A 16,827-nucleotide genomic window follows, 5' to 3' on the forward strand; every position below is an offset into this window, starting at 1 on the left:
GTTATAACCATAGTCCGTTATAAGCTTTTACACAGCAAATGGACGGGATCAAAACACATTTCGTTATATATGTCAGTTTGTTATAAGCGTGTTCATTACAAAATAGTTTATTGTATTTGGATTTTTGTAAAAAAAATTATATGGAAATAAAAACGAAATGTGCAGCAGACTTTCTGATGATGCGGGCGGTGCCTGAGAACCAAGACTAGTATTTTTTTAGCCTTTTTTCAACTGGACATTATTTTTAAAAGCATGAGATGAGAATACTTTAGTCCCAATTGTACAAGCAGGCCTCATTTGAACTTGTTTCCTCCTGGTCCGGCCAGATCACTGGATGTGTTTACGACCAACTATTTCACGTTTATTCCTGAATTTAGAACATGTTGAATTGTGTGTCCAAGCAATGATTGAAGCAAATAAATGGTGTTCTCCGTGAGCATTCGGGTTAGAATAGATCCCCAGCTGTTGTACAAGGCGACAACATTGATCGCGTGGTCAGACTCAGTGACCTGGTTGATTGCGTGTTGATACCCCAATGCTGTGGGACATGCTCATAATATCACTCACTGGTTTGTCACGTCCAGATTCAATTATATGGAGGTTGACATATAGCTGGAATATTGCTGATGTCGGCATTAAACAACATGAGAATGTTGAGAATGTTGTAAGAAGATCACAGTTCATAGATTTAATATTCCTGATTAGTAAAAAAATCTGTGTTATGAAAGTGAAAAATGTATTTTATATTTTGCATAAATTTCAATTTCTGTGTTAGCTTTCTGTTGCTGGCGGTGTGGTTGTGGTGTGCTTGTACCTTGTTTGTATCAGCTCATAGAATGTGGGAGGGAATTATGGATGTCAACTTCTTTATTATGAAGAACAAGGCCTGATGAAGGAGCAAGTGTACACTCCGAAACATTGTGTTCCTAGTAATAAAGAAGTTGACATCCATAAATTCCCTTCCACATTCTAGCTCTTATTCTCTTCCTTATGTGTATCACTTCTAAATGCCATTCAAAGACTTGAGCTGCTAGAATTTTGCAACCATGAGTATGTGCTTCTTAGTTCAGGGATGACTGTACCTTCATCCTTGCCTTCATCCTCACCTTCATTCTTGCCTTCATCCTTGTCTTTATCCTTGTCTTCATCCTTGTCTTTATCCTTGCCTCCATCCCGACCTTCATCCTTGTCTTCATCCTTGTCTTTATGTTTGTCTTTATCCTGGTCTTCATCCTTGTCTTTCTCCTTGTCGTTATCCTGGCCTTTATCCTGGTCTTCATCCTTGTCTTTATCCTGGCCTTTATCCTGGTCTTCATCCTTGTCTCTATCCTTGTCTTCATCCTTGTCTTTATCCTTGTCTTCATTCTTGCCTTCATCCTGGCCTTTATCCTTGTCATTATCCTTGCCTTTATCCTTGTCTTTATCCTGGCCTTTATCCTTGTCTTCATCCTTGTCTTTATCCTGGCCTTTATCCTTGTCTTCATCCTTGTCTTTATCCTTGTCTTTATCCTGACCTTCATTCTTGCCTTCATCCTGACCTTCATCCTTGTCTTTATCCTGACCTTCATCCTTGTCTTTATCCTGACCTTTATCCTTGTCTTTATCCTGACCTTTATCCTTGTCTTTATCCTGACCTTTATCCTTGTCTTCATCCTTGTCTTTATCCTGGCCTTTATCCTTGTCTTCATCTTTGCCTTCATCCTTGTCTTTATCCTGGCCTTTATCCTTGTCTTCTTTCTTGCCTTCATCCTGACCTTCACCTGGCTTTCACCCTGACCTTCATCCTTGTCTTCATCCTGACCTTCACCCTGACCTTCATCCTGACCTTAACCTGGCCTTCACCCTGACCTTCATCTTTGTCTTCATCCTGACCTTCACCCTGACCTTCATCCTTGTCTTCATCCTGGCCTTCACCCTGACCTTCATCCTTCTCTTCATCCTGACCTTCACCTGGCCTTCACCCTGACCTTCATCCTTGTCTTCATCCTTGTTTTCATCCTACTTTTCATAAATTGATTGATTTTTGCATAATCACAGTTTTTCAAAGTACATTTTGAATATTGTAGAGCTGCTAGTGTATTTATTGCAGAATTGACTTTCACTTTGTGTGAGTTCACTGGATTATGAACCTACATAGAGTGAGGGCCAAACTGTATGAACGTCGGAGTTTGTGATGAAGTTTTATCACAGTTTTTAACCTCAAAGGATGTAGGCCTAGATTTATACACAATTTTATTTCGTATGTGTGACTTCGTGTCGGAGGCTCATGGTCTAAAACCCCATGTACCACAAGTAATCCTGCTGCAAAAGAATTATCTTACCAACATGTTTATAATATGACATTGAAAAAGAATTAAAACAAATTCAAAATTGTTCAGCTGTTCAATTGAGCTGAGGTTAACTTGTGCTATGTCACGTGACTTTCATTGACTTGGAAAAAACATGTGGCTATTTATTTCGAAAGCGGGATACAAGGGATTTATTCTGCCTCTCAGAAATCCACATGCAGCCTGACTTGCTCATGGCGGGGTATAAGGGATTTATTCCCTCTTGAGAAACTTATTTCCCTCCAAGGCAGGATACTTAGTATTTTATCAAGATCACATGGACTCATAAGATCTCATCATTCTGACACGGAGGTATGATATTAAAGCATGTTTGTTATAGATATGTTTGATATCTCATTTCAATGGCACGTGAATCAAATTGACTTGATTGGTGGAAGGTCAAGCTTTACATCTTCCTCTGCCTCAAATGATTATGTTCAGGATGAAATTATCCAGATATTTCTTATTTCCATGTCATATGTATCATCTAGGTCACAGCCATCATCTACTTGTTTGTTGTTTCAGTTGATGATGCAGATCGCCTCAGTCAGCGCAGTGGTCGTGCCGCCAGTCGCATTTTCGGGCGCAACCGCGCTCAGACGCGTAGGAAAGCTTCGCAACCTTCAGCCTTCGAGCCTGTGTACAGACCTCAACCTCACCATGCGCAGTACCACTCTCCCCCACCCCCAGGCTTCCACCCAGCTGACCCCAGCATGTATGTTGGGGGGACACCAGCACAGCCTGGGAGGGGAGAGACGGGAGTGCCGTCCTGGGGAGTGCCCACTTCGCCAGGCATTGCCGGGCCATCACATGGAGTGCCGATCCAAAGCCATGTAGTCAGTGGTGGCCATCCAATGCCTGGCTCTGCCCCAGGGCGTACCCTGGGTCACGTTGAGGGTACATACGCTCCCATAGACCCTAGCGCCCCACCCCAGGGTTTTGTTCCTGTTGCATCTCAAACAGATCCAAGAGTTGCCTTTGATCCAGTTAATATGGAATATTCCTACCCCGTTGGCTACCCTGAAGGAGCCTACCCCGGAGTCCAGCCTGGTTACTCTGGGGTACAACCTGGGTTTTACCCCTACCCCCCTGGGGGCGTGCCTGTCCCCCCAGGCGGTTACAGTGTGGGCCAGCAGGTATATGTACCCACAGGGCCAGCACAAAGTGTTGGGTATCAGCCTGGAAGAGTCTATTATTCAGCAGGTGGGAAAACACCAGTGAGGATCTACTACCCTGCTAATGGAAGAATCCCCATGCCTTCATCTGGTCCACCGCCTCCGCCGGGAATGCATAGTGTTGGAGTTATCTCCCCTGGACCTCGCCCAGGATCCATGCCAGTTACACCTGTTGCTACGGGGACTCCTATTTCGGATTCCAGACTTTCGACGACTGTCAACTTCGATGGGTCATTCATTACACCACCAAGCCCAATACGTAAGTTGTTTTTTGTTTTTTACAAAATTTGTCCACGCAAATCTTTGATCCACTTAATACAGCTGGCACATGGTGATATGAGCAGACAGACCATGGTACTTATAATCCGCCTCTGTGGTCTAGTGGTAGAGCGGAAGGTCCGGGGTTCGATCCCCGGCCGTGTCATACCAAAAGACATTAAAAGATGGTACTTGTTGTTGCCCTGCCTGGTGCTCAGCATTAAGGGCCTAATACAAGGATTGGTCGGCTCGGTGTCAGTACAATGTATCTGAGTGGGGTATTCATGTTAAACTGCGGCATGGTGTCTCAGTGAACTAGCACGCTAGATCGGCATCAGTTCGGACTAGTACAAGCAGCCACACAAACACACAGACGTGCATGTACATCGCTGTATAAGTGCAATAATCTTGGACCCAGTGTTAAACCTCATTTTACTTCACTATGGTACTTAGGTGAAAATTGTTGATTTAAAAAGTAGAACAGGGTTGCTGAGAATGAGATTCAATGGAACAAGTGACACAAGGACATTTTTGTGATTTCATCTACTTTTGATACAGTCTCCTTCATCTTTATCAAATTTGAAAAACATCTTATGGACATTTTGGATGACAATCAGTGGCTATCCCAGAAAATGAACCAATTTGAAACCCCAAGGTAGTGCAGGGAATTGGTTTAAATTTTCAAAATTGATCATTGGCTAAATTTATCGATGATAATTGAGGTTTGATAAATGGCAGTTTTAGAGCTTTGTTGCTCTGAATCCTTCATGTAAGGCTTAAAAAAGAAAGAAAAAAATTGGTAAAATTTTTAAATATGGTGTGGGCAGATGGGTTTTTGTTGTTGTTCAAACTAGTATGTAAATAAACAATTGTGTACCATCAGGGCCTCCCTATATAAACATGCATTCAAACTCCTATTGCCACCATGATCGAAACACAAGATGTAAAGGGAAGTAACTGTACGTTATATTGTTTTTAAGTGTAAGGATTTTGTTATTTTTTTAAAAATGGAAATATAAACAAAACATGCAGCAGACTTTATGATGATGCAGGTGGTGCATGAGAACCAAGACTATTATTCTTTTTACCCTAAAGTACAATAAAGAAAATTCTCGGACTCTGATTTGATATTTTACTTAACCTCTTAGTCTTACCAATAACTCAAATACTACAAAACATTGCAATACCAACATGCCCTGATGTATTACGGTCTTTATCACTTGTTTCTGAATTGAAAATATTTTTATGTACTCATATCATGTTTTCTATATTTTGTTATTCCAAAAAAATTCAATTTTGTAAAAGAATTACTTCATTTTTATGTGTATTTTTTGGAGGTATGTATATGAAAACTGGCGTGTATCCTGTGTAGCGAATTTATGCAAATTGTGTCATGTTTATATTGAAGTAAATTCTTTTTTATGTCAACAATAATAACTTCACAGACTGCTAATGTAATCGCTAACACTCAAAGAAACTGTAGCCACCAAACAAAATCAGTGACGCAAACCCCGCCCTTTCTATCAGCCAGTCAGGAAACACTAGTTCGTTAGTGGGCATGGATGTTTTTTTAGGGTGTTAAATGTTAAATCAATTGTGTTTTGTGTACAGTGGATGATGCTAAATTTAGTTTCAAGCTAAGCATGTTTGAGATGCAGCATCAAATTTTGCAATCATTGTGTTTACAAGCGCAATTATGGTGCAACAATTGTACATGCTATTATTGGAACTTTTACTTAGCTATTGATCAGCTACTTTTTCCTATGTCTGTTTCTAAACTGCTTTCTCGTCATGATTGAGAAAGAAATATATCAGTGATGATGTGTCCATTATTGACTTGTTTGGATTATCAAATATGTATCTTGATTCACAATGATGGAATTTCAGAGTAGAATTTTGCACCTTTTATCCATGTGTGAATTGTGAAATTTGATGGTGCATCTCAAACATGCATCAGCACACAATTGAAAAGTTTTTATAGTCGCTGAGCTTTGATTGTGTAGCAGCCAAGTCACATGCTGGGATTCGAAACACAGACCTTCTGATCAAAGGTTGGACGCCTTGTCCACATGACCAAATAAAAAGTTAAGGATGTCATCTGTAGGATGACTCTACGCCCTGCTACATACTCCCCCGTGAACAGAAGGCACGTCCTGGGCTGCTCGTAGGGTACTGAGAATTATTTATGAACATGCTCAGTTGGGCACCAATGTACCGGCCATAAAATATCTGAGTCCCTTGATGGGATTCGAACCACTGACCTTCTGATGCCTTGTCCAACTGACCAAAGAAGTCACCCATGTCAGATTGCCTTGAAGAAAGAGGGTTAATTCTTTATTTCTGAAGCCTATTTATATTCATATGTAGAAAAACAGCACAAAATTCTATACCCATTCTCTAATAGTAATATGCAAGATACATATCTCTTTCCTAATAATAGACCCGGTCACTTTATTAAATCAGCTGTAGTAATGGGGTGGCTTTGTTGAGTTAGCAACTGTTGAAGCGTATCAATCCCACTCAGGAGGCAGCAGTAATCTCACAATACCTGTGTGCGGTCAGCCGTCTACCTCGTTACAGGTGTTCACATGCCCAGGTAACCCTACACCCTCCCCCTGATTGTATCAGCTAGCCACACACGTCAACAAGGTAATTGTTCTAGTGAAGATTACTGTAACAAAACAATGGGTATGCTCGTTCATCACATTAGCAGCCAATTAGGAAACTAGATTCTGGTTGTAGTTTTATGTCTTTGTTGCACGGGACAATGTCAAATTGTCTTAATTAGTTTGTGTTTGTTGTTTACTGCCTCACAATCCAGTGATTGACAGCATGAACATTCATCTGCAGCTGCTGTACAATATCATTCCAAGTCAGCGAGCATGACTACCCGATCTCGTTTGTCTCCAAGATGTCATCATATCCCAATTGCTTAGATTGATGCTATTGCTGTCAATCACTGGATTGTCCAGACTTGATTATTGACAGATGCCGTCATACTGCTGGAATATTTCTGATTGCGGTGTTAAACGAGTGGTTGTAGTGAAAAATCGTCTGAATTTATTTTCTATTGGATCAGAAAATAAGATATGTGAAGATCCTAAGAATAGGTCTTCAGTAACCCAAGCTTGCTGTAAGAGACGACTTACACGATCGGGTGGTCAGGTTCACTGACTTGGTTGATGCATGTCATCATATCTCAATTGCGTAGATTGATATAATCACATTGTCTGGTCCAGACTCAATTATATGACCGCCATCATATAGCTGGGATATTGCTGAGTGTGTGTTAAACAACAATCAAATCAGAAGATTTATTAACTGCCAATAGAATATTACTCAGTGATTGCTTTGGACATTGTTTTGAAGCACACACTTTAATTTCTTCTTTTTCACTACACATTTAGATCTCAGTGCATATAGCAAAGACATATTTTGGAAAACTCTGATAGTCTGTCTGACAGTGTGTGAGTGATCAAGGTATGTGTGCTGGCAGGGTAGTGGTTGGATTTGTAGAGTCTCCTTTCAGGCTGTAGTGAAAAGCCTCCTTGAGCCCTTTCTTGGCACAGCAATAGTTTCTTGTGTATTGTCCTTAAGCATGTTAAGTGAACTTGTTGGTCGGAGAGTCAACTGTAGTCACATAATTATATTACCTGGTTGTGGTAGGCCATGGAATCAGTGTAATCAAGACTGGGGGCCAAGTTTGTGTGAGACGTGTGCTGCAGACTTGACACCCAATACTACACATGTAGACACGTTATTTGACTTTAAGTAAGCATGCCTGGTATGTCATGATAAGGTATCATGAGATCACTATGGTGGACTAAAAATGTAGTTTCTATCACTGCATGACAGCAAGGGAATGTGTGTTTTGAGTTGCATCCCTTTGCCGTGTCAGGATCCAAGATTTGCCTCTGTCTTCTTGGGGAGCAGAGGATGATTGTTTCGAGCTCCAGATGCTTCATACCATGGACTTGTTGTCGCCGAAACAAGGACTGGTCGGCTGCACAGCATTCTTAGAACACCTTAGTTTCATGGATTTACCAATCACTAAAAACTTAAACTGAATTTCATCACTCAAGTCATCGCATTTTATACACAGGATACACTGTAAATGAATTGCCTACAATTGTTAATTGCTGATTTGGAAAACTGTGTGGCCGCGGATTTTTTGAAAGGCAGATTGGTGACACATAGGATCTCAGCTCAGGGATAAACAGGAAATTGTTGACACAGTACACACAAGGGACCACAAAGTGAGTTCGTTATATCCATCAATTTTGTATGATAAAATATACAGCAATTGGCCGGGACCAAATAAACAGTTCACTAAAAGGGTACTTTATTGTATTGTATATGAAATTGATTAGTGAAGTGACGATTTACAACTCTGTGTGATATTATAATACAAGTAATATTCCTGTAAACAGAATAATAACAAACTTTTCAGGATCCAGATTACAGATTCTCTAGTATTTCCTGGTTGGCAATAAATATGTTCTGCACTACATCTTCTATCTCTGGAATTTAAAGACAAATGATTCAGGGTTGTGATGCACCTGCTAAAAGAAAGAATAAAAGTACTGTTCTGTATCATATCCAGGCCCTCAACTGCTGATAAATTGCAACAAGGATGTTTGTCAAGATGGTCACAAATATTGATTCCAGTCAAAACAAAACCCACTGCTTGGAATGGTTACAGAACATGTCACTAAATAATGCTCTAGTATTGGTAGGTGGAGCTTGACTTGTCTGGGTGTATAATACAAGATTCTAAACTAATGCCACTGGCAGGCAAACTGCACCTTCCCCAGCAAAAGCGTCCACTAGCCTTTTTAGCAAAAGTAGTGTTTCCACCCTTGCCACATTAAGCCCACTTTCCTGTTCGCAAAATTAACATTCACAACTGTTCCTGTCTTTGTTAACACGGATATGTCTTTTTCAACCCCTCAATGATTGCCTCTGCTTTTGTGTCAGGGATGAAATCCCAAATGTTTTCTTTATCTGATCGACGAGGTCGTAGCCATCTTTGTGAAGCTATACGAGATAAGTACAGATATCACATTTTCATTACAAGGGGCACAACTTGTGATCTACACGGGAGGGCGCCAGGGTCGAGCCAAGAAAAGTGGCAGGGGTAGAAACTAGGCTTTGATACAGGCTAGTGGACATGCTTGCCTCGGGAAGATGGCAAACTGGGATTTTTATAAGTTCTATTTTCGTAAATTTGAACATTGTACCTTGTTATTTATTCTGATCTGAAATACAGGTTCTCTTTCAAAACCATAAAATTAGTTGACATGAATTGGGACATTTTTTAGTGACATTTCCTGCAAACTTGGGGCCGAATGCCTTTATTATTGCAATTTCCCATGTGCTTATGTATGTACAGGCCACGATCACATCAACACACAATCAGCATATGTATCTATATGTGTGTGTTTATAAATATATGAAGGTAAGATCTGTTTCCTTGTCCCATGCATGGGTATCTGAGCATGAACACACTTGATCCAGACCAGGCCAAGCAGGACCAGTGTTTGTGTAAACACCACTGGCCCTGCTTCAGAGACAAGTGCTTGTATCAAGCCAATGTTCCACCTTCAGGCTTTGTTGATATTATTATAGAATTTAAGGACAGTAGGTCAAGATCTGTGTACAACGTGGAAGAGTTTAAAATTCTCCTTCAATGATTTGTTGATAGGACAGTATTAGATATTTAAAGGTTACTTATGAAAATATATATTTATTAATTTTTTAATTCTAAGGTGTTGATTCTAAGAACTGTATATAGTAATTGCAATAATCCAATTTTCCAGTTGCTAATTAAGGTCCAAGAAGACAATGCCTAATTAACCAATTTACCACTCTAATCAAACAACAATGTAGGTTTAGACAATTACAAGACTTTAATCCCTATATAGACAAAAGAATCTAAAAAGTGCAATTGGTTAAAACAATAAATCCTTCATGGCTATGTTTTAATGCCCATGCTTAATCTGCTGTGATCGCTTCTTACAGTGGCACCCATAAGATTATCCCCCTACAAATCCTTCCCCTAAGCTTGGTCACCACAATTGTCTGACTGGCGGCAAAACCTGACACACATCTAATGCTTCATTCATACTTGCCTGGGCATGACAAGTCACATGATCTCCTCTCTGTAATACTACGATCAGTCCGACCTGAATAACTCAGCAAACAAGATCCAGGTATAACAAAGGATTCTCATGCTGCCGTGTCCCTAAGGGAGATAACTGAGTTTGAGGTGTGAATATATTCAAACTTCTGTCAACATGGAGTAGCTAAAGCGTCTGTAGAAACAAGATGGCCTGAGTCTCTCAGGCTTCGGAGGAAAGCTGTGTGTTGGATAGCTCTGTGTGCTGAAGGTGATTACTGAATATATTGTGTTGCTATCCAACAGGACCTGTTGCCATGGAGTCTCCGGTAGCTCCGAGGGGAATTCTGAAAAACGGTGGAAATGGAGTTGCTGTGGATGATGACAGCTATCTGTTCTGTAACGTCCCGGAACATCACGACCTGGTATGTACTGTCTTGGTCCGTTCTACATGTGAGTGTGTGTCAGTTTTGTTCTACATGTGAGTGAGTGTCAGTTTTGTTCTACATGTGAGTGAGTGTCAGTTTTGTTCTATGTCAGTGTGTCAGTTCTGACCAGTGAAGATCCGGGTTAGAATAGGTCTTCAGCAACCCATGCTTGCCGTAAGAGGTGACTAGAGGAATCGGGTGGTCATGCTCGATGCATGTCATCGTATCCCAATTGCGTGGATTGATGCTCATGATGTCAATCACTGGATTGTCTGGTCCAGACTCCATTATTTACAGACCGCTGTCACATGGCTGGAATTTTTCTGAGTGCGGCGTTAAACAACAAACAACAACAGTTCTGTTCTACTTGTGAGTCAATCAGCTCTGTCAAAATGTAAACAAAACTTATAAATTAGATCCATGGCATTTTGTTTCTGAGACAGAATTTGGGAACATCAGTAATGACAGTCACTATTCACAAGGCTATTGCATCCTAATTATAACACCTTCTCCATGTTCTTGTGGATAGAGCGTCTGCCTAGAGAGCAGAAGTTCGGGGTATTTAATCCTCAGCTGTGTCCTAACAAAGATGTTAAATGACTCAGTCTACTGTCGCTATATATTGGTGCAATAATCTCAAACACAATGTTTAAAATCATTTCTCCTCATAATTATTATGCCAACTAATCCAAATTTACATTGTAGTCATCACTATTTTAATAAATTCACATGTTATTCACATGATTATCTTACAAGGCTGTCATAATTAATTTAAATCACGCAGCAATAATTCTGAATTCTCAGGGTTAATCATGAAAGCCTTTTGAATCATGTTAACTGTTATTATTCACCACTGTGACAAGGCTGTTATAATTCACATTACAGTAAACTACAGTTATAACAAACTCATAGGGACCAATAATTTTACTTCATAGTTTGTTATATACAACAAATGGTCGGGACTAACAAATATGTTTGTTATATTGGTCAGTTCGTTATGAGCCTGTTCGTTATAAACATAACATACTGTAATTCACAACCACTGTCCCTTTACCCAGCACTATCCTCATGGACATTTCTATAAAACCTGCATTACAATTAGACACAATGTTATACCTGCATTACAATTAGACACAATGCTATAATACCTGCATCACAATTAGACACAATGTTTTCATACCCTCATCACAATTATACGCAACGTTATACCTGCATCACAATAAGACACAATGTTATAATACCTGCATCACAATTAGACACAATGTTATAATACCTGCATCACAATTAGACGCAATGTTTTCATACCTGCATTACAATTATACAAAATATTATAATACCTACATCACAATAAGACACAATGTTATAATACCTGCATCACAATAAGACACAATGTTATAATAAATGCATCACAATAAGACACAATGTTATAATACCTACATCACAATAAGACACAATGTTATAATAAATGCATCACGATAAGACACAATGTTATAATACCTGCATCACAATAAGACACAATGTTAAAATACCTAATAATACCTTCATCACAATAAGACACAATGTTATAATACCTAATAATACCTTCATCACAATAAGACACAATGTTATAATACCTAATAATACCTGCATCACAATTAGACACAATGTTATAATACCTAATAATACCTGCATCACAATTAGACACAATGTTATAATACCTAATAATACCTGCATCACAATTAGACACAATGTTATAATACCTAATAATACCTTCATCACAATAAGACACAATGTTATAATACCTAATAATACCTGCATCACAATTAGACACAATGTTATAATACCTAATAATACCTGCATCACAATTAGACACAATGTTATAATACCTAATAATACCTGCATCACAATTAGACACAATGTTATAATACCTAATAATACCTGCATCACAATTAGACACAATGTTATAATACCTAATAATACCTGCATCACAATTAGACACAATGTTTCAATACCTAATAATACCTGCATCACAATTAGACACAATGTTATAAGACCTAATAATACCTGCATCACAATTAGACAAAATATGATAATACCTGCATTACAATAAGACACAATGTTACAATAAATGGATCACAATTAGACACAATATTAAAAAACCCTCATATTTAAACACAATGTTAAAATAATTGTGTTAACATTTAAGTTTTCTTCCAACAATCACAAAGAACTGTTATCAACACAATCACGATCAACTGTCCACTAAGAAACTTCAGACAAGCCATCCAAATCTTGTAAAGTAAACAGCTGTCGTATGTAAACAAACATGGCTGTAATTTATGTTTAATAACTCTTATCTGTACAACGGAATTCTCTTCCCAACAGTCAACACATAAAGGACATTGGCACACACTTAACCCGAGATTGAACCTGCCTGAAGTGTTTCAGCGATGTGCAAGTGGTGTTGTAAATATCTCCACTGGGTGGGGGCCATGCTTAATGTCCATGTACGATATTGGATGATATTGGAATTCATAGAATCAAGGGTCGTAAATCAGAGTAGATGTGACAGGTTCGATGTGTGACTTTATCACGGTGAGTGTTTTTTTATTGAGTATTGGGCCCTGTTCCTCAAAGCGATCACAGCATGCTGACTTTCATTAGTCTATATAAAAGTATGGAGTTACAGTCACTGGTTTGAAGACATGTTAAGCGTGAACAGATCGCTGGAACACAACTTACTTTGCGGAGAAAATAAAAGTGTGACATGGCACATGCTGTCTAAGCACGTGCTGTCCGAGCACGTGTAAAATGAGGTAGTTTCATATCTCGGCTCGAGAGGACGTACATTCCTCAGTTTGCCATGCATAATCTGTTGTTGTAGGATAGGACGTACATTCATAACTTTCGCTCTATAGCTCGTCACGGTAGACATTGCAGAACATGTTAGTTAAGATAGGCTGTTGCAATAGGATGCAACGATGCTGGCTAAAATAGGGCTAGACTGATAGGTTGATAGCAACAGATTTTAAGAATCATATTTAGTGAATTTTGTCACATTTACATTTCTTAATCTTTTAAAGAAGAGATTCACGTTTAATTTCCCGAATTTATTATCTGAATTATTTCATCATATCATATTCTATGAATACATATACCCTATTCGACATAATAAGCGCCCAGGGATCTCTCAAAATTAGAAATAGGGGGATCTTATAAGAATATTATTTTGGTGAAAAACAACAGTCTGTAATGTCTATATATGACAGATATATTTTTCCAGAATGTAATTTCCCATAATTAATCATGCATATAACGCACGTAATATACACGAATACGTAAGTCTTGTGTACATTAATCAATCGGAAGGGTGCTAATTGGGATTGTTCACTAGCCAATATATAAGCAAATATCGCCGTGGGCGCTTATTAGAGCGGGGCGCTTATTACGTCGAATATGGTACTATGAACACAGTTACACAAGCATGTGTGGAATACGAGCGTTATAAAAACTACAAAATACTATACTTTTACACATGGTATATATACATATTACTTGTATTCATTTTATTGACATATTACAGTATATGTATACACTTGATTTATATCCAAGTCAAACACACAAGAAAGTTAAATATGAATACATTACAGTGTCATATGAATACATTACAGTGTCATAAGACAATGCTAGCTCAAGAACTATATAACAAAAATGCTTAAAATACATAGTAATCTAACCTGAGTGTTGGATAGGTAAAGTAATTAAATAAACTTACCCTGTGATGCAGCGATGCAGTGATGAGTAGGAGCTCTCAGAACATGTAGAGAAATATGCTGGCCAATTGTTGTAACCAGGAAGTTTTCATGATTGAGGAGATCCTGCAGACCCAGAGAACAATAGGAACCTAATCACAGGCCAAGCTGTGACAACCCAGTGACAATAGTCATGGCTGAGCTACCCAAGCTGAAAACAGAAACTAGCTTACCTATGAATTAGTAGATTTGTGCAAGTGTTGAAGTTAACACAAGTGTTTAGGGAAATAAAAGTTAAATGTTTAGGTTTAGATTATTAATTCAATTCATCTTTGTTTAATATAATGATGCTTTAAAATCATGCAACTGACTTTAAACACTTAAATACCAAAGAGGTGAGTGAGTGAGTTTTGGTTTTACGCCGCTTTAAGCAATATTCCAGCAATATCACGGCGGAGAAAACCAGAAATGGGCTTTACACATTGTACCCATGTCGGGAATCGAACCCGGGTCTTTGGGGTGAGGAGCGAATGCTTTAACAACTAGGCTACCCGGACGCCCCACCAAAGAGAGGACACCGGGAAGCCCCCTAAATTTGAATACTGTTTGTTTGGTTGTTGTTTAATGCTATGTGACGGCGGTCTGTAAATAATCCAGTGATGGATGTCATGAGCATCGATCCACACAGTTGGGATACGATAACATGCATCAACCAAGTCAGCGAGCCTGACCACCCAATCCCATTAGTCGCCTCTTACAACAAGCTAGTCGCCTATTCTAAGACCTACTTTAACCCTGATCTTCATGGGGCTAATTTCAAATACGGAGTTGTGTACCCATGTGGCCCCTGTTTAACTGATATGGCCCTGTGGGGATTCCGGGTTACAGTAGGTCCTTATTAACTAATGCTGGTCATAGAGATGACCAAATGGATCAGGTGGTCAGTCTGGCCGACTTGGTTGATGGCATGTCATCGTACCCTGACAGCCTGGATCGTTGTTCACAATATCATCACAGGATTGTCCAGTCCAGACTCGAATTTTTACAGGCCGTCAATGCAGCTTGAATGTTGCTGAGTATGGCAAGAAACAAACAAACAAATAATTAATTAGATGGGTATTGATTGGTCACAATGTCTACATGTGTAACTTGGATGAACATAGTACTGTTAATTCATTGATTGTTTGAGATGTGCAGAAATTCTGTCTGTCCATCTCGGAATCCTTGTCCTTTTGAATGACCATCCCGATAACTTGAGAATAACCAGCCAGCTATGGGAAATGCCATATTATGTGTCCAGTGTATGATGGATGCTCCGTGTTCTAGTGGTAGAGCGTCTGCCTGAAAAGCAGGAGGTCCGGGGTTCGATCACTGTCTGTGTCATAACAAAAGCTGTTTAAAGATTGTACTTGTTGTTACCCTGCCTGGCGCTGGGCATAAAGAGCCTGAAACAAAGACTATTGGCTCGGAGTAAGTATACTATGTCTGAGTGGGTATTCATGTTAAACTGCGGCATGGTATCTCAGTGAGCTAGCACTATAAATCGGCGTCAGTCCGGACTATAACAGCCATACACACACACGTGCATGCATGTCACTATATAAGTGCAATAATCGGATGTGACGTTAAACCCAATTTCACCTCACCTCCAGTGTAGGAAAGATTTACTTTCGTAGGATGAATGACTTACAACTACAAATGCAGATTCATCACAAGGGACAGATGATCCTGAACTGTGAGTTTCTAGTATGTTATTCTGTATTTAACCCATGTCATTTGAAGAAGACAAGTGGGCACGGTGGACCAGTCATCTCTGAAGGATTCACCAGGCTTCCAACTTAGTGCCCTTGGTAGGGAATTCCAAATTGGGATTGCTTTAATAGTTGATATTTTCCTGAATTCAGAGGTATTTTGGCATTGAATTTTAACATGGCATTGTTTGCTACAGGAGGACTACATTGCAGAACTACAGGAGAAACTAAGAAAAGTGAAAATCAAGATTTCCCATCAAGAGGTTTGTGATAGAGATATTTATTGACGTAATTACTCCAGATGTATTTGGATGACTTCTACTGTTGTATTTCCTGGTCAGATGTAGATACTGGCAGTCAAATTGTGTAAAGTGAAACCCTGGTACTCAGGACAGTGTGGATTCCACCAAATAGTCGGGTCATGTCATTGTAGTGTCCTTTCTGTTTCTATGGATGTTGCAGATAGTTATTGTCCTGAAGGTGGGTTTCCACACTACCAGGGTTTCACTGTATGTGGGTTTCCACAGTACCAGGGTTTCACTGTATGTGGGTGTCCATACCACCAGGGTTTCACTGTATGTGGGTGTCCATACCACCAGGGTTTCACTGTATGTGGGTTTCCACACTACCAGGGTTGCACTGTATGTGGGTTTCCATACTATCAGGGTTTCACTGTATGTAGGTTTCCATACTATCAGGGTTGCACTGTATGTGGGTTTCCATACTACGAGGGTTGCACAGTATGTGGGTTTCCACACTGCCAGGGTTTCACTGTATGTGGGTTTCCATACTACCAGGGTTTCAGTGTATTTGGTTTCCATACTACCAAGGTTGCACTCTGTGTGGGTTGCCATGCTACCAGGGTTACACTATGTGTGGGTTTCCATGCTACCAGGGTTTCAGTGTATTTGGGTTTCCATACTACCAAGGTTGCACTCTGTGTGGGTTGCCATGCTACCAGGGTTACACTATGTGTGGGTTTCCATGCTACCAGGGTTTCTCTGTATGTGGGTTTCATGGTTTACTCTAAATAATATCA

At 39.5% G+C, this 16,827-nt stretch overlaps 1 protein-coding gene across 1 annotated transcript in view; it reads left to right on the forward strand.

The window, feature by feature from the left end:
* LOC139476990 (centriolin-like) overlaps window positions 1–16,827 on the forward strand; it is a 106,152-nt gene that overhangs the window by 51,321 nt on the left and 38,004 nt on the right. The window contains exons 26-28 of the mRNA XM_071259542.1: window positions 2,853–3,761; window positions 10,185–10,303; window positions 15,986–16,051. Coding sequence (XP_071115643.1) covers window positions 2,853–3,761; window positions 10,185–10,303; window positions 15,986–16,051 — 1,094 coding nt within the window. The remainder of the gene's footprint in view (window positions 1–2,852; window positions 3,762–10,184; window positions 10,304–15,985; window positions 16,052–16,827) is intronic.

This window comes from Haliotis cracherodii, unplaced genomic scaffold, assembly GCF_022045235.1.
Source record: "Haliotis cracherodii isolate W230 unplaced genomic scaffold, xgHalCrac1.p SCAF_30, whole genome shotgun sequence".
Classification (NCBI taxonomy): Eukaryota; Metazoa; Mollusca; class Gastropoda; order Lepetellida; family Haliotidae; genus Haliotis; species Haliotis cracherodii.